Source organism: Psittacula echo, assembly GCF_963264785.1.
Source record: "Psittacula echo genome assembly, chromosome: 2".
Classification (NCBI taxonomy): Eukaryota; Metazoa; Chordata; class Aves; order Psittaciformes; family Psittacidae; genus Psittacula; species Psittacula echo.
The window spans coordinates 138,746,899-138,766,424 of NC_137737.1; the positions used below are offsets into that span (position 1 = coordinate 138,746,899).

At 40.0% G+C, this 19,526-nt stretch overlaps 1 protein-coding gene across 9 annotated transcripts in view; it reads left to right on the top strand.

The window, feature by feature from the left end:
* The window catches only part of VPS13B (vacuolar protein sorting 13 homolog B), a 456,296-nt gene that overhangs the window by 394,204 nt on the left and 42,566 nt on the right, over positions 1-19,526 (top strand). For all 9 annotated transcript variants that reach the window (XM_080611867.1, XM_080611862.1, XM_080611863.1 and 6 more), the window contains 3 exons: positions 2,778-2,959; positions 4,730-5,079; positions 15,035-15,196. In XM_080611867.1, the coding sequence (XP_080467993.1) occupies positions 2,778-2,959; positions 4,730-5,079; positions 15,035-15,196 (694 nt within the window). The remainder of the gene's footprint in view (positions 1-2,777; positions 2,960-4,729; positions 5,080-15,034; positions 15,197-19,526) is intronic.

Below are 19,526 nucleotides of genomic sequence, written 5' to 3' on the forward strand. Positions count from 1 at the left end.
AGTAATTTGGATGCTGCTTTCAGTATATTTTGCACTGTAACTGGTTTATACTGTTACTGTATTTTTATTTTCATAATGACATGTGGGCTATAATTCTTTATATGGTTTCTGGTTGAGTAAAAATCAAATGGACTCCTTCACAGATAATACTACTTGAACAAAGTCTGAACAGATATAGGAAAACAGTGATGAAAGAATCCTCATTGCATTTCTTTTTAGATGAGTTCTAGAAAGTGATCTTGTCTCTGAAGAGCGATTTTCTCTTCTAAAACTTAGCTTATCCCACATTGTGCTGCTTTTCTCAGTCCTCCACTGCCAGCATTTGTCCCTCCCTTGCATGGGGCAGGATTCAAAGCCAGTTCTGTCCCAGGGAGCAACATTGTCCCATCCTCATTTGATGTTTCACTCTGATTATTTTTTTAAGCATATGGTTGGACTCTGAAGTTTGTTAGGGAACCGTTTTAGTGATGGGCCTTTTTGGTTTCTATAGTGATTGTCCATGAGTCACTTTGAATCTTGCTGTTCCAATCATTTTAACTTCCAGAATATTACCTCTTCTTGGTCTGCTGTTTGTGGGGCAGAAAAGGTCAGAGCAAAGTATGGTTAAATGCTTTAAATTATTTCCTTGGTGTGAAGCTCCTGTCACATTTCCTCCTGCATCAGGCATGTTATGTTGCCCTGTAATCATTATGATTATGAATGAGAAACGAGAAAGGTCCTATCACAGTAAAATGCTTGATAAAAAAAAAACAGGTATATAAAATTTGACTAAGTAAGTATTTAGAGATTTTGTTTGGGTTCTTATTTTATGGAAAATATCCATCTCCAAAAAAACATCTTTAAGGAAATTAAAATGCTGAGTCACTGATAGGTGACTCGAGGAATAGGCTTCTAAGGAAAAGAAATATATCATTTTAGACTAAACCTCAAATTTTAGAAATAAATGTCCTTCTTTGTTACTGCAGATAGTGCTATAGCTGTTTGATGCAAATTAAGTGTTAACTGAAAATATTAAAGCATAATTAAAAATAAAAAAGTTCCTCATAGTTTGATTAACATTTGTTTGCACCTGTCTACCCTTTTTCTATTTCAATTCCATGTGTCCCTGAACTTCTGTTTCTAATCAAAATGCAATAAGCAACAGTAATTAAAATGTTAAGAGTTATTCTAAGAGAACTAACCAGTTTCATAGATTCAGAAGTGTTAAATGGTCTAAATCAGCATACGAATTTTGGCAGCTTTTGGATTTGCTTCCATGCTTTGGTTCCAAACAATCTAAGGAGTATCCATGACAGAGCAAAGCAAAGCATCCTGTTTCTTTGACCCTAGTCCAGTCTCACAGATGTTTTGTCTTTTAAACACAAAGAATAATTTTGTTTCCTAATATGCCAGATCTTAAAAACCTGCAACACCATTTTTGAAATGTGAACGGGCAATTTGAAGAGGTAAAGAAGCACAGGGAAGCCAACTAAAAATCTGATTAAGTTATCTGTCTTTCATCCTTCATAAACCTAATCCATTCTTGATGTCTCGTCTTGATTCTTTGGTAACGAGCTAATTTTAGTTATGTTTTACTGTTACACAAGTATTTTAATTTATGTCCACAAATCTGAAGTTGGACTTGAGCTCCATAAATAAATACTGTGCTAGCTGGCTACCGTAACACAAAATAATAGTGATAAATTCACTTATCCATGGAATTTTATGCATTTACAGCTGAACATCTTGAGTATTTACTATATTTGTACATGATTTCATGTTAACATGCATGGAATTACGAAAACTTTGGTCCTAAAGGCATAAGGCGTTGCTTTGAAAACCAATTTAAACTTGTGTTTGCATTTAAAATAGCTTTAAAATGTTTATTCACAGTGCTTTGTAAAAGCTAATTATTTTCTGATAAAAATAGTAAGTTGGCCTTACTTAGTCCTTCATTAAATTTTATTTTAAAAATAAGGTCATTATTTGACTGAGGATATGACCTTAGCTTTCTTGAATCAAACTAGAACTCTTTAATGCCAAGCTGCAAAGGGAGTGAGAATAAGGAACATTAAGGGTAGATTTGGTTTAAATTAGAAAGTTTATTTGTACTTCAGTGGTGTCTTAGCAACCTGTAGAATTGTGATGTAGTATTAGTGTCTCTCAGGAGACTGAAAGATAATGCTTGGAAATTCATGGCGTCAGGAGCACGGCTATGGAAAAAAAATCAATGGGATGGCATTTTAAATGTATAGTTAATACGTTGTAATAGGTGCTAGTAAAAGGCTCCAGGCTGAGCTTACGATACTCGGAGATGTTTTTTAAATGATGACTATAGAGTGACAAAGACAAAGGAAAGAAAGTTTAAAGGGACAAGGTTTATACGTAGAAGTAGTTTGATGGTTGTGAGTTGGTTTCCTTAAAATGAAAGAAATGTTTCTCTTGACCAGATTAACTTTCAGCTCATTCTTACGGCTTTAGTAACACTAATGTACTCTGTTCAACTATATCAGCAATTAAAGATACCTGGTATGTTTTGGTTTTATTTTCTGTAAATACACTTCACTTCTGCAGTTACAGTTTGTAAATTGAAAGTGCAGCATGATAAAAGCAATGTTGGATTGCAAACTTACCTGCTATGTTCTGCTTGGGAAAAAGCACATACACTGACATTAGCAATTAGAAAACTATGACATTGGCTATGTCGGAAAACCAGCACAGCAGATGGCCAAGTCCTGTTGTAAAGTGATAAAATCCTGGAGTTGCTTAACTGCCATTTTGTTATGTACTTTCCACAGCTCAGAAAGTGAATCTGGCTCACAAAGTGCATGCGATCAGCTTGTGACTCCCACAGCATTAGCAGCCTGTACCAGGGTTGACTCCTGTTTTACTCCTTGGTTTGTGCCATCACTAAGTGTGTTGATCCAATTTACCTATGTGGAAGTCCACCTCTGCCATCATCTTGATCAATTAGGCACAGGTATGTATACCTTTACACAGAATAATTAAATTATATAGTTTGCACATGCTGCTTAATCACTCTTCTGCTGCAGGTAGTCCACATTTCTTCATTCAAACAGGCATTCTTGCAATAAATTATCACCAGCAGCCACTGGTGGTACAGACTTGAGGGTAAAATGGATGACTTTGGTGCACTGAGAAAGCACATAGGGTAGGCAGTGGGGCTGCCTGATCAGTCCCCTTCCTCCCTCCGGAATGGGTAACTGTAGAAGCCGTTGTTTTCCGTAGTCTGATCAGTGACAGCAGGTGCTGCTTCAGTTTTGAGCCATCTTAATGAATGAATTTGGTCTTTTAAATTTTCCAGCATATTAACAGTACTATTAAAATATTTGAAGATTTTGAAACCCCCTTATAGTAAGAATTCCTTGGAAAGGCTCTGAGAACTGCAGATTTAACTGTTACTTCAGTTATGATCACTTTTGGAGCTACATCTGGTTTTGTTCAGTGCTCTCTGTCATTGCATTAATGGCAAATACATTCCAAGAGATCTTTAGATTATTGTCTGATTTTCAGATGCCAGGAATACTTTCTGTGGAAGATGAGCAAATATCTTAGATAATTTTGGTAGGGACAGCTTTCTCCATGAGCAGTTTTTGTGTTTCTGCAAGTATTATAATATATGCATTATCAAATCATACCGAGACTGGCACTCAATGTCTAGCAAATAATTTCTTGTCTATAGGCTACCTCTATCAGTACATGATCTCCCTCACTATTACACTCCAATTCCAGATGCTCGGTCTTTAAAATTACATGTACTGGAAAAGGCAAAAATCAGATTAAAATCAAACCCAGCTGTTTCATTTTTCAACAGCAACTGAGTTTATGCTGACACTGCTGTTGTTCTTGTTATAGGCCTTAAATTTTGGGGCTCTGTTTTGTTATGTTATACACGAAGGCAGCACAAAACTTACTGTATCCGTTATGTGTTTGTAGAATAATAGGGCTTGATCATGGAAAGCTATGAGTGTTTTGGTTCCAAATCTGTAGAGCACTTGAGCATATTCTGATTTTAAGCATGTGAGTAGTTCTAGCAACATAAATAATAACATCAATGGAAATATTCGTATGCTTAAAGCTGAAGAAGTGATATATGTGCCTTGCAGTATCTGCTGCCACAGTGCTCGTCACTTTGCAGGACTGAGACTTCAATGGACTTGATAAAATAGTTTTTTTATATATATTTCTTATACTTTAGTCTCAATATATTTTTTTGTTCAATTTCTAGTATTATGGGGTAATATGTAGCATCTCAGTGGGTTTCTGGTCTTGAACTCTGTAAGTGCAGCAAAGACCATTTGCATTTTGAGGCCTGCGAGCCTGCAGTCATGTCAGCAAATATTATATTGCTAATTTTTATTGTATTCAAAACATGCTATCGTATATATCTACTACAGCAAAAATTCTCACAGAAATATGGTCTCTGCTCCAAATAGGTGGCAATCTGAAGTATTCTGCAGTGTGCTGATAAAGCAGTTTGGGTGGCTATTCTATTTATGGTAAAAAGATTTTGGTTTGCAGATTCTTTTTGTTTGCAGCTGCTATTAATTACAGTTCTATTTTACATCTAACAGTGTGAACAGGATTAATTTCAAATTTCAGAAAAGTTGACTCTTATGAATTTTACTTCTTTTCATCATATGTACAAGCAGTTAAAACACAGTTTACAAAACCATCCAGAATGTTTCAATGGTGAGGCTCTGATCTTTTTTGTTCTTTTACTTTTCAGCACCACCAAAGTTTCTTCAGCCATTTTCATCTGATAAGAACATGCCATCTGAACTAGAATACATGATAATTTCCTTTGTTGAGCCTCACGTATATCTTCGTCAGTGGAGTGATGAGTCAGTGTTCCAGGAGATCCAGTTTTCAACTCAAGCTGACTGTAAACTTCTGGAGTGCCGAAACGTGACTATGCAGAGTGTTGTGAAACCTTTCAAAATCTGGGGGCAGATTGCTGTTTCCAGCAGCACAGTAGGAAGGCTCTTGGACTGCACAATAATGGTGGACCCCGTTTTCATCAACTTTGGCCAATATGCACTTCATTCTCTAAATACAGCAATTCAAGCTTGGCAGCAGGTAGGCAAAAACAATAATGAGAACAAATGTAGCTATTGTGATTAGTTTCATATCAAATTAGAATACCAACTGCATTCATTAAAATTATTCCAAGGTGTAAAAGCTTTAACAGTGCTTTTTGCTAATAAACATTCATTTCGTGATAAAAATGAAAATTAGGAGGCAATGAATGCTATATGTAAAGGTAAATGTAGCCATAACTGCTTGAGTTTTGGTGAAACAACAGGTACTTATATCAAAGTAATCAGGATCTTGGTCTTGAAATGCATAATGTTCCACTAATTTATGAAAAGGTGGATGGTATGTAAGCTATATATATGTAAGATGCAGCTATATGTATGTAAGATGCAGCTATAAGTATGTAAGACGCATGGTATGTAAGCACAGCTCAGTCTGAGTGGTAGAGCATATTGTTTCCAGCTACTACTTCTATCCTTATTGAAGTTCAGCACTAGTTTCACATTACACTCTGTTCAAGCAGCATTAATGGCTGAAGCCAGTCCCAGTGTAAGGAACCGTACTTCTTCAATGACCCCACAAAGGCCTGTAATTCCCTTATTCCACTATAGCCTTGAAATCAAATCATTCTCTTCATCTGCCTGAAAACCTATGTGGAGCCTGGGAATTAATTACCTATCATGGCACTACAATAACAAAGCCCCCCAAAAAGGATAGAACATGTGTTTTATATCAAAAAATTCTTTTTAACGGCATTCCACGGTTTTCTTGTTGCAAAAGGACATTCATAAAACAAGATCTAGTGTGATTTAAATCTTTACAGCTGGCTCAAATATCAATGTGAACAAAAATCTTTGTAGCTCCAATTTCTGGTTTTTGTCATATTTTGAACAATGCCGTTAATAAAAAACAAACATAGAAAGTCGAAGAGAGTCGTTGATAGGCTGTTTAAACCCAGAATATTTCTGACTTAGTACTAGTCCCTCATCTAAGACATGTGTGGCAACTACTGCAAAATGGCCTTCAGAAAGGTCAGTTTCCTCTTTGGATGGAAAAAAAAAAAAAAGATCTCTCAGACATAGCTATACATATAAATAAAATATGGTGCATAAATATTTAAATGTTTTAAACCACATCAGAGTGTGAATGACTGACTGACTACTCTGTGCCTTGAAGGAATATTCTGAATTGAAAAAATGGAATTGTATATTTGATTAAGTAGAGCCATATGTCGCATAGTATATTGCTGACAGGTACATTCTATGAATAGTTGGTACTGATTTATACATGGATTTGGCAATGTTAACATGAGCCACAGGAGGATATACTTCTGTAATTGTTGCTGTAATTTTCTCGTTTCCTCTCATGTCAAGGGTACTTGCCACCATGTTCTGATGTGGTGAGTATCTAGCCCTGACTCTTTGAGATTAAAAACTTGCATTACTTTGAAATTAGGGAACAGTTAACACACAAGTGAGTTCAAAACAGCTTATTAAAGTAGTTATTACCAAGACGTTTTGTATGTGGCATTACCTCCAGATCCGGGGCGAGGCGGGGCACGCACTGCACCGGGAGGGAATGAATTTCACAATGATAAGCATTATTTGATGTTTGCTGTTCACACAAAGTACAATATAAATGCTGCCAACTAGAAGCATGAATTTAATAAGCAGGAAAGGTTATTTGAATTCTCCACATATTTTTTACTGGATTAATATCTGAAATAAGTAATGTACTCAGTGGACAGACAGATGAAGCGTGAAGCAATTTGAGCCTGCACCTTTAGGTCAACAGTTCAGGATTACTAGAAGCCTCTGTCAGTGTCTTTGTTTCTTAGATGTGGACTAATTTTTTTGTTGTTGTGGTTTAAGCAATGATGAACATTTTGAAAGTAGATTAAGCATAAAAAACAGCAGGCATAAAACTTGCTTTATACTTCTAAGTCACATGCTGAAAATCTGAGAGGATTAGCACTTTTTAAAGACAGTTTCCCCTTTTGACATATTTCACTGTCTAATCTGAAATCCCTGTTTTAACTACAAGTAGAAACAGAATAATGTACTTCTAAATGCAAAGCTAAAGTCATTGTTTTAATAACCAAATAACTGGGCAGGGAACGTCAGGGTTTTTTTTTATTTAGTTTTATTATTTAATAATAACATGCAGAGTATCTAGTGAGATAGAAAATGTGTGTCTCCTGTGAGTATACCTGGGGGGGTGTTGTTTTTTCCCATTTATTTGGTCATTTCAGCCTTTACAAGTTATTTTATAGCTTTAGTGTCCTGTGGTGTCTAGATACACAGGGTCAGGTGAGAAAACAGCTCCCCAGGTACAGTTCTAAGTGAGTATTCCCAGGGAAAAAAACTTTGTGGTCTCACGCGGCAAATGTTTTCCCAAGCCCCTCAGAAGTTATAAAAGCTCCTCTTTTAAACCTATTTTAAACCATTAGAACTTCTTTTCCTTGAGGTCTATGTGGTGCTTAACCTTTCTGTTGGCAGTTGCGTAAGTTTTCGTAATGAGCTGGGATCAGTCAAAATGACATCTGTGATCGCAGTAGTTTCCCCATATTTTTACCATAAGCACAGAGAACAAAGGAAAAAAGTACAGAAAATTTGCATGCAGCTTCAGTTTAACTTTCTAGCTGAGAATATCAGGATACTGCTGTAAGAATGGAGTTTAAACAATCAGAAGGAAAATGTTCTTTTCTCTCAGAGGAGTTTTGAGGGAGATGAGAAATTGCTAAAAACTTTTAAAACTTTCGATTCAAAAAACATTACTAGGTGCTAGAGAGAGAGAGTGTATGTATGTGTTGGAGAGAGAGAAAAGGCTTGCATAGGTCTTCTTTCTGTGAAGCACACAGAAAATAACTTTGTGCATATAAAGAAGTCTAGGCTTTTATAGTGGTGTGGTTTTTTTCCAGATCCAGAAATGCTTTGAAATAGCTGTGAGTTGAGATGTGTGTCGTGATTTAAGCCCAGCTGGGAACCCAGAACCATGCAGCCGCTCGCTCACTCCCTCCACTTTCTCCCCCGGCTCCTGGAGGGATGGGGAGGAGAATCGAAAGAATGTAACTCCCACAGGTTGAGATAAGAACAGTCCAGTAACTAAGGTATAACACAAACCACTACTGCTGCCACCAATAATAATAATGATAAGGGAAATAACAAGGGAAGAGAATACAACCACTCACCACCCGCCGACTGATACCCAGCCTGACCCGAGCAGTGATCTAGCCCTTCCAGGTAACTGCCCCCAGTTTATATACTGGGCATGAAGTGCTGTAATTTTCTTTGCTGGTTTGGGTCAGGTGTCCTGTCTCTGCTTCCTCCTGGCTTCGCTCCTCCCTGGCAGAGCATGAGACTCACAAAGTCTTTGGTCAGAGTAAACATTACTGAGCAACAACTAAAAACATCGGTGTTATCAGCGCTGTTCCCAGGCTTAAAGTCAAAACCAGAGCACTGCACCAGCTACTAAGAAGAAGAAAAACGACTGCTACTGCTGAACCCAGGACAATGTGAGCAGAAAATCCTGCACCCAGGGAAAGCCTGGTGACTGGTATTATATGGGATGCTTTTCCCCCTCTCAGAATAGAATTCACGTATTATTTGAAAGCCCAATAAAGGAGAGACACTTTCCTGGCCTCTCTGAGAGAAAAGAACAGATGAAAAATGATCTAAAGAGGGGCAGGAAATTGTCCCTCAGGAACTGACCCTAATCTGTGTCTGATTCAGGCTGTTGATCTATTGCTGATTCTTTCAATTTGCTGTTTTAATTCAGAGAGAGAATTTTTTTCCTAATCCAGACCTAGGTGTTTTCAGCTCCTGGAGTCATCATTCAGCTCTTCAGCATCATTGCCACACAAATGGCCCAGTTCTGTTTGGTTTTATTATGTCTAATTTCTCTGCACTGTCTTTTATCAATCAAAATTTTCTCACTCCATCGTTTGCTATTTTTTCCTTTAATTATTCCTTTTTTTTTTTTTTTTTTTTTTTTCTCCTTTCTGCTTACCATAGAAGCTTCTGCTGTCAGACTTCAGCAGCAAATTTGGGATCCAGTTACCTGCGATGGGTGCAGGGAACTTCTGTAGCTTCTCAGGCACCAAGAAGCTTGGGAGGTACTATCTGGCAAAAATCCCCTTCGTTTACTGCAATAAGAAGAAAAGTTGCCTAGAACCTTTCCTATGCAGTGTGTAGTTGCCATACTGAGGTAAAGTATTCCCAGGCTTCCTTGATGGTCCTTTAATCAGCTGTTATTATCAAGACTTGAGGCATCAGTAGCTCTCTCTTAAGCCTGGGAGCATGGAGCAATGCCTTATTCACAGAATCGTACCATAGAATGGTTAGGGGTGGAAGGGACATTAGAGATCATCTTGTTCCAACCCCACTGCTATGGGCAGGGACATCTCCTACTCGACCAGGTTACTAAAAGCCCTGTCTGACCTGGCCTTGAACGCTGCCAGGAATAGGGCAGCCACAGATTCTCTGGGCAACCTGTGCCAGTGTCTCACCACCCTCATAGTGAAGAATTTCTTCCTAATGTCTAATCTAAATCTACCCTCTGGCAGTTTAAAGCCATTCCCACTTGTCCTATCCCTATGTGCCATTGTCAAAAGTCCCTCTCCGGATTTCTTGTAGGTCCCCTTTAAGTACTGGAAGATTGCTATTATGTCTCCCCTGAGCCTTCTTTTCTCCAGGCTGATCAAGCCCAGCTCCCTCAGCCTGTCTTCATAGGAGAGGTGCTTCAGCTATTTGAGCAGATTAGTGGCCTCCTCTGGACTCACTTGAAGCAGTCTATGTCCCTCATGTGTTGGTGTTTCTTCGATTAAAATATTGGAATTGTTATAATTTGAGATTAAAATACCTCTTTTGGTTTGAGAAATATTGCTGTTAAAAGCAGTAGATTCTAGTAGCAAATCTAGTAGGATCTCTAGTGAGATCCTCGGGACAGTGAGAAGGGTGTGCAGCAAGCTCACTGCCCTGGACTTCAAGAGAGGACTTTGGCCTCTTCAGGAGCCTGCTTAGTAAGGTTCCATGGGACACAGCCCTAGAGGGCAGAGGGGCCCAAGACTCTTGGTTGTTATTCAAGGATCACCTGCTCCAAGCTCAGGAGCATTGCATCCCAACTAGAAGGAAATGCAGCAGGAGAGCCAGGAGACCTCCTTGGATGGATAAGGAGCTGCTGAGGAAAATTCAAAGGAAACAAGAGGCTTATAGAAGGATGGAAGCAGGGACAGGCAACCCGGGAAGAATACAGGGATGCTGTCCGGGAAGCTAGGGACCAGGTGAGGAAGGCTAAGGCCTAGTTAGAATTGAACTTGGCTAGGGATGTTAAGGATAATAGGAAGGGATTCTATAGGTACGTAGTGAATAAAAGACTAGGGACAACGTAGGCCCCCTTCGGAAGATACCGGGAGAACTGGCTACCCAGGATTTGGAGAAGGCTGAGGTTCTTAATGACTTCTTTGCCTCGGTCTTCACTGGCAAAGTCTGTGACCGCACCACCCAAGACTTGGAAGGCGAACACAGGGACTGTGAGAATGAAGACCCTAGAGCCACTGTAGGAGAGGATCTGGTTCGAGACCATCTTAAAAACCTCAACGTACACAAGTCCGTGGGACCTGACAAAATCCATCCATGGGTCCTGAAGGAGCTGGTGAATGAAGTTGCTAAGCCACTGGCCATCATATTTGAAAAATCATGGCAGTCAGGTGAAGTTCCCAACAACTGGAAAAAGGGAAATATAACCCCCATTTTCAAGAAGGGGAAAATGGATGACCCGGGGAATTACAGACCAGTCAGTCTCACCTCTGTGCCTGGCAAAATCTTGGAACAGATTCTCCTGGAAGGCTTGCTAAGGCACATGAAAAACAAGGAGGTGGTTGGTGACAGCCAGCATGGCTTCACTAAGGGGAAATCCTGCCTGACCAATTTGGTGGCCTTCTATGATGGGGCTACGGAACTGATGGACAGGGGCAGAGCAGTTGACGTCATCTACCTGGACTTGTGCAAAGCGTTTGACACTGCCCCCACACGACATCCTTGTCTCTAAATTGGAGAGACATCAATTTGATGGGTGGACCACTCAGTGGATAAAGAACTGGCTGGATGGCTGCACCCAAAGAGTTGTGGTCAATGGCTCGATGTCCGGCTGGAGACCGGCAACGAGTGGTGTCCCTCAGGGATCAGTGTTGCGACCGGTCTTGTTCAACATCTTTGTCGGTGACATGGACAGTGGGATTGAGTGCGCCCTCAGCAAGTTTGCTGATGACACCAAGCTGTGTGGTTCGGTTGATACGCCGGAGGGAAGGGATGCCATCCAGAGGAACCTCGACACGCTTGTGAGGTGGGCTGATGCCAACCTGATGAAGTTTAACCATGGCAAGTGCAAGGTCCTACACCTGGGTTGGAGCAATCCCAGGCACAGCTACAGGTTGGGCAGAGAAGAGATTAAGAGCAGCCCTGCAGAGAAGGACTTGGGGGTGTTGGTCGATGAGAAAATGAACATGAGCCGGCTTCAGTGTGCGCTCGCAGCCCAGAAAGCCAACTGTATCCTGGGCTGCGTCAAGAGGAGCGTGACCAGCAGGTCGAAGGAGATGATCCTGCCCCTCTACTCTGCTCTCGGGAGACCTCACTTGGAGTATTGTGTGCAGTTCTGGTGTCCTCAACATAAAAAGGACATGGAACTGTTGGAACAAGTGCAGAGGAGGACCACGAGGATGATCAGGGGACTGGAGCACCTCCCGTATGAAGACAGGCTGAGAAAGTTGGGGCTGTTCAGCCTGGAGAAGAGAAGGCTGTGTGGGGACCTCAGAGCAGCCGTCCAGTATCTGAAGGGGACCTACAAGGATGCTGTGGATGGACTATTCATCAGGGACTGTAGTGACAGGACAAGGGGTAACGGGTTCAAACTTAAACAGGGGAAGTTTAGATTGGATCTAAGGAAGAAATTCTTTACTGAGAGGGTGGTGAGGCACTGGAATGGGTTGCCCAGGGAGGTTGTGAATGCTCCATCCCTGGCCGTGTTCAAGGCCAGGTTGGATGAGGCCTTGGGTGACATGGTTTAGTGTGGGGTGTCCCTGCCCATGGCAGGGGTGTTGGAACTAGATGATCTTAAGGTCCTTTCCTACCCTGACTATTCTGTGATCTAGGACTTAAGACTAATGATTAATGGCAGTCATTTATAAGCACCAAAATGTGTGCAAGTCTATTTATAATTCCTGATGGGATAACATTCCCCCAGTACAATTTAGGAGTTCTGTACATGCCAAATACTTGTGTCCTGGGTTCAGCAGCAGCAGTCAGTTTTTCTCCTTCTTAGTAGCTGGTGCAGCGCTGTGTTTTTGACGTTCGGCCTGGGAATAATACTGATAAAGCCGATGTTTTCAGTTGCTGGTCAGAATGTTTACCCTGACCAAGGACTTTGTGAGTCTCATGCTCTGCCAGGGAGGAGGAGAAGCCAGGAGGAAGCAGAGACAGGACACCTGACCCAAACTAGCCAAAGAGGTATTCCATACCACAGCACGTCATGCTCAGGGATGTAGAACTGAGAGTCGCCCGGAAGGCCTAGAACGCTGCGGGGTGGGGGCGAGATATCCGTCGGTGAGGTGTTGTATTCTCTTCCCTTGTTATTTCCTTTATCATTATTGGTGGTAGCAGTAGTGATTTGTGTTATACCTTAGTTATTAAACTGTTCTTATCTCAACCCGTAGGAGTTGCATTCTTTCGATTCTCCTCCCCGTCCCTCCAGGAGTGGGGGGAAGAAAGAGGGGGGGGGGAAGTAGACTGTGTGGTTCTAATTTACGGCCTGGGCTTAAACCATGACAACTTGCTAGATTCTCTTTTCCCTCTGGAAAATGCAAGAACCTACAGTTTGTGTGAACTTACTTGAAACTAAGTTAGTTACTCAGGTAAAAAGAAGGAAGTTGACAATCTTCTGATATTGTTCTTCCAGCCTCTGTGTAATCAGCAAGAAAATGTATTGGAGTAAAAAAAATAACCAACAATTTCTTCAATTCCCCTGGGGTTCTAAATAGGTTTGACTATAACAACATGTTGAGCTCTGTGGATAGTAAATCCTCCCTTTTAAAAAGAACATTGTGCAAAGCTGTAACAGGAAAATATATATATTATACATGTGGTAGACCTATGAGTATGTGGGTATGGCAGCTTGACAGTAGAAAGTCATAGATCTGCCACTAGAAAATGCCAAAATAAATTCTGCACTCTGAAGTGGCACTGTAAATGTCAGCCTTTAGCATACCCAGATCTGCTACTGAATGTGATACAGACATATTGCTCTGTAATGAATTTTAGTGGTTTATAAAAGTGAGATTTCGGTTATGCTTGCCTGAGTCCTGTTTCACAGAAGATACTTGATCTATGCAGAAAAATTCATGAGATTTGAAGAGAAGCTTTAATGTAAATATTCATATGCTTAAATCTGCTAGGGTGAATAGTTTTTTTGCACAAATGCTCCCAGCCAACCATTCTGACATCCAGTCACAAAAGGAATCACAACCTGCCTGTACCTTAGGTTCTTCTAAAGTTAATAGCAGTTGTGAACGTGCATTCAAGCTCAGATATCTTGCACACTTCGCTTTTCAGAAAATCTGTTCCACGTGTGTCACCCAGGAGTGTGCTACAAGTGATGTACGGAACAGTTTTTCATGGATAACTAATGATCCATAGGGATCTATGAGGAAAAAATTTTCTCTCTCTCTTGCTTGATCTCTGAATTTCTGCAGGCTTCCAGGCACATTGGTATCAAAGAACTAGAGGCCCATATGATCATAGACAGAGGAGGTGCTAGCTTCATTTTGTCTGTTTAAAATGTCCACTGAGAGAGCAAGGGGGGAAACAGAATCAGCTCTCAAAGACCATGGAGGGCCCATAAGTTGGAGAAAACGTCGTGGGAGGAAAGGATGAGAAAAGAGCAGCTGGGATATATTGTGGAGAGAAGGGAACCAACCAACAATAAAGCATTGTCAAAAGTATGTGCTAGGAAAGATGGGTCAAAAAGAGGTAACAAAAAGTAGAAGATTAAGAGTTCTTTGTGTTATACCCATTAAATTGCATTAAGACTATCCAAATGTTGCCTTCTTGGAGTAATTTTTATGGTTGCTAGATAGTTGCTTGAAAGTGAAGGGTGCCAGCCCAGTAATGACTAGGACAGAAATATATGCGAGATGATCTCCAAATCAAATTGTCAGTCACACTTCAGCCTCTCCTGTACAGGGGATTATAGTTCATGCCGTCAGGGGTGGAAGACCTGTAGCTCTGGTAATTTTTATGACTATCATGTAATCTCATTGTGTCAACAAAGTGACAAGCAGCCAGATGAAAAACAGAAAGAGAGGGATGGAAGGATGTTGCAAGCAGGAGAAAAAGTATTGTAGAATATAAAATGCTTTAAAACCTGTAATAGTTTTTTGGTTTTCCTATTAGACTGTTGAATTGTGTGGCGCATTTTCAGAATAGCCTCATGGAGCTGCTTTTTCTTTTTCCTTTTTTTAAAGTGCTGTGGTATCAGGAGAGAGAATGTCTTCTGCTCCTGACCCACCACAGCATCTCGAAGTCGAAGCAGCAGCTGGGGAAGAGGAAGTGCAGCCTGTTGGCCTGAGAGATCAGTTGTCAGCATGGAGAAACCTCTTCATGCTGTTCAGCCTGCAGTGCGCCATCTGGCCTATGTGATATGACTTTTCCCACTGAACTTAATTTCGTTGAAGTCTTTTACATAAGTTAGGAAATCAAGTTTTTATTGTAATTTTAAATCTCTAAGTATTACAGAAACATGAAGTAAAATATGTTAAGTCTTAGCATATATTTTGTCAACCCAAACACCTTTTTTTTTGCAGAGAGTAGACTACTATGAGACCAAAGCTAATGGCAAGAGATCTTGAAGCATTTCTGTGTTGTAACAGTCGCCACTGGGCAGATAGCTGCCAAATGTCTTGCAATTAATCTGATGCTTACTGGCTTTCATATCCCTTTCTTTTCAGAACCAATGCCCTGAGGCAGAGGAGTTGGTCTTCAGCCATTTTGTGATCTGTAATGACACACAAGAGACACTGCGGTTTGGCCAGGTGGATACTGATGAAAATATTTTGCTGGCTAGTCTCCACAGTCACCAGTACAGCTGGCGCTCTCACAAGTCCCCACAGGTATGTCAGAAACAGCCCTCTGAATGCAGCAGTTACTAAAGCTGGCTGGTGGCTTTATGGCTTTCTCTGTGGTCTCGACTATCTCTAAAGCTCTGGTTCCTTCAGGAGTCAAATGTCGGGGCTGCATCAGAGAGAAAAGGTAAACAAAGAGTGAGGAAAGCCAGAAGTGTTTAGAAGTTACTTGAGGGTAGAACTGGATGTGCAAGACCGCTTTTTGTAAAACTGAGCGATTGTGGAAACTGAAGCTTCTGGAAAAAACCAAAGGAAGATCGCTTGCCAGGTTTTTATAACTAAGTGATCAGTGTCTGTTTTCTGTGATGTACATTAGAGGTTTGGGGAATTTTTTTTAATGAATTGTTTTTACCAGAAGCATCTGTTCACTGAAATTGTTTGCAGAACAGGGTCAAACTGGACAAATCTCTCAACACAGCATGTGCTTGCATTAGAAAATATTCTAAATTGTCAGAAACACCCCACTTACAAAGTTTAAAGAATGCCATTTCTGTTTCTTGGGTATTTTTTTAAGGATAAACACTGAAACTGAAGTAAACTATTTTAAAATTATCATCAGGAAATATTTCAATGAAACCATGTTGTTGGTTTTTGTGAGTGGTGGTGAAAAATCGATTTTTCATCTTGATTCAAGACAAGGCAAGAATTTAAATCTAAAAATAATCATTTATGAGACAGCAAAGCCATTTCTTCTCTCTTTTTAATATGTACCCATCTCCTGCTGAGTGGGAGACTGGAGACCTGTGCCACCCTACTTGATGAGCAGTAGTCCTGCACTGCACAGTTGCTAAAACTTTTATAGCTCATGGGAGAAGTGTAATGGATGGGTATTCCCAACTCCTCCAGGGCCCTGGAAAATACCAGCCTTAGCAAGTGAAAAAGGTGAAATTTAGCTGGTAATTCTAAACAGGAGCTGTGCACACTTTCACTGCTGACAAGTTTCAAGTTTCTTTGGGAAGCAGAGATGACAAATTTACTGTGTTTTTCTTTCATATGTCAGTTGGTGATATGCAAAACTACTGAATTTTACATAAATACAGTAATCTGTGCAGAGCAAATTCAGCCAGACTAAACAGTTGCAGTTGACACTGAAGTCAAGGCCTTAGTTAAGAGGAAGCAGCCTAATAAAGGACCATCTAACCCCAGGGATAGAGGAGTTTTTATAAATGGTGTGCCCTGGTGTCGTAGTGCACGGAGGGGGGACCTTTGGAGACTTAAAGACACTGGAGTACTGCGTGTCCCTTGTCACGTTTTCAAAAAGGACATATGTTTTCTCATACAAACAAAATGCCTGTGATGTCCTGTAACAATTTTTCATATCCATTTTCTGGTTACTTATATAAAATAGTTCAGTTGGGAGAATCCTATTTTTGACCATCATTCTAGGTAGTTCTACTAATGGTGTAGTTCTGATTATGGTGTATTTCTAATAACGGTGTATTTCTGATAATGGTGCAAACTCTAAAGAGTTTTGAAAATGAAGGTTAATGGAGGTTATCTCAAGCAGAGTGAAAAGTAGAAGAGTTAAAATTGCAGCTTGTTACTGATACTTCCTATCAGTTCCAGCCAAGCTGCCAAAGACCACCAGCACAACATATGTCATTAGCCATCTAACACCTGCAGAACTTTAATATTTAAACATGGAACTTTAGCTTGTCCTTTCAGTCACAGACTTGAGCAGTTCAAAATACTCCGTTTCCATGGCGACTGTGTAAGTCTCTTATTAAATGAAAAACAAAAGTGTGGGATGAAAGGTGGGGAAGTCCAGCATTAAATCAAATCACACATTAGGGAGTGGGTGAGGTGACAGTAGGAACTTAAGATTCGTTTTTCAGATATTCATTCTTCAGCTAAAAGTTGGTGATGTCAAAGGGTTTCCCCATTCTGTTTTGCTCTGATCAGATTCAGATTCAGGGAACAACTGGGCTCACAGTCAGGAGTGTCCTGTTGGATTCCCATGTCCCAGGAGATGGCGAATCTAACAGCTCACTCCTCCTGACTCAACCACATTGTTGGCCAGCAGGCTCTTCTAGTAGAGGGGCTGTAACTCCCTTCTCCCAGCCTTTGGAATCATTTCAAGAATATTTCTGCTCTTTAAATGTTTTTAACAGCCATTTCTTGATGGGAAATTTAGAGACTAAAAAAATAGCACTGAGGTAATTTCACTGAAAAATATAAGGCTTTCACACACTATTGAGATAGAAGCAAATTTTCTTTACAAAGGTCAGGGAATCTTGGCATCCATCTGTAAGGTTTGTTCATTTGGTTAATGCTAAATATGAATCACTAAATTTACCATGCTTCTGAATGGCAGTTCATCTAAACAGTCTAAACAGCACAATCCTTTGTCATTTTAGATCATACGAAATAGGTTTGTTTAAATATTATTGTCGTGTAAATATTCTCAGTGATTAATACAAATCCTTGAAATGAAAACAAAGACTCAATTAAGACATCAAGTTGTCCTTATTATGCTATGGCACTTTTCTAATTGTTTCCATGCAAGACTATCTAACAGCTTGTTATCCAAAGGTCAGAATAATGCCCAAGCATGGACAAACCCTCCAAGTGTCATATTCATGGAATGCTAGATGACTTCATAGTTATGAAATTATTTCATTTCTCATGATAATTCCCGACTTGCCAAGTTAGTGAATTTTAAGAACTCTGAGAGCAGATTGTAAGATAAATGTGAAATAATCCATACTTCTGGAGTCAGGGACTTCCCTCCAGGCATTAGTTCATACTTGACTTACTTGACTTACTCTTGGGGATAAAATGAGTTAGGACAAGGTCTTAGATACCACATTCTCTTACTGGGAAAGAAAACCAACTTGCACAACTTCAGCTGGCTCATGTTTCTTGTTACACAGGCACTAAGAAGCAGTGGTTGCCATGAAATACTTTATTTAACCTCTGCAAAATGTTTTTCTAGTATGGCAAGGCAGTTCAGTTAAATGAAAATAAATAGTTTTAAAAGGATTGTATTTCTTTTACATTCACATCAAGAAAATTCTCCATTTTTCTTTTGCTAATTAAGCATAGTGAGAGATGCAGTAGTTGCCCATTTGAATTATTTAACATGAAGATATATACCTAAAATAAGTTATTTTTGTAGTAGCACATAGTTATATTCTATATAATGCTTTATTTACATTTAGAATTAATATTAATGAAGCTACAATAGTCTAATTAAAAATTGTTTTTCATGTTACAAAATCAGCTATAGCACACCAACGATTTGGATTTATCTGCTATTGATGGTGTCCCTCCAACTATCTGGCTTAACTTAAAGCTCCTTCCTTCCTTCATTTTTTCAGAGCCCGGGTATTCTACATTTCAGGGAACCTAACCTTTCCCTTTTAACTTTCGCTGTGATTCCTGCAGGTCTCGCTAGTTTGGCTAATATTTCAGTAATAAGTCTGAGGTCCAATGCTTGCTCTTCTACTCCACTCCATCCCCCACGTTTTGCTCAGATTTCATGAGGTTTTGTCCTTCCTTAGGGATAAGACACCCCCAACTATATAGTCCCTTTCAGAGTTGGGGTAAGTCCAAAACTGATGATATTTAAGGCTTTAAGCAATTCTAGCAAAAGTTGCCAGACCTTGTGAGTTCCTTTTGCAGATTTTAATGAAAGGTAGAGGTCTGTTAGATATCATTAAAAGGGAAGAGAAGCTATATCACTCCTGTGCCTTACAGACAACACTGGCTCCTACATTATTATTGGATCCAGTCTGCACTCCTTATCTTGATCTTCAAGTTGCTTTGTGGGATGGGCCCCAGTTATGTCAAAAGTCATGTTTGTCTCCAAGACAGCTGTGCTTTTTAGGAGAACTGGAGCATATGATACACAGGGTGAAACTCTGAAGTTAGGAGAGATCAGACCTAGCAATTTACTCAGAGTTAAGGAATTCTGTCTTGCAAGACAGTAGGCAGTCAGAGGGTCCCACTGGGGATCACAGCAAATGTAAAACCCAGCTATTCACATGAGAGTCCCCTGAACATATTCTGCAGAGATCATTTCCTTGTGAGTAAACAGCAAAAATCTTCTATAACATGGTAGTTATTACTAGTTATTTTCCCCACGCTCAAACTTCAGCAGAGTCCTCTGAAAAAGCAAAGAATAGTGGATCTAAATTCAGTATTTTACTTCCTATACAAAACATAATGTTGCATAGAAGTCTGCATTTAAAGTAACAGCTCCCGACCTTTCTCCAGAGCCTTCCTCCAAGGTTATGATGCCCATTTTCACTTCTCACCATCCTTGACTTGAAACAGTCAAGAAGTGTAGTGGGTAAAAATCAGTTCCTATGTTGAT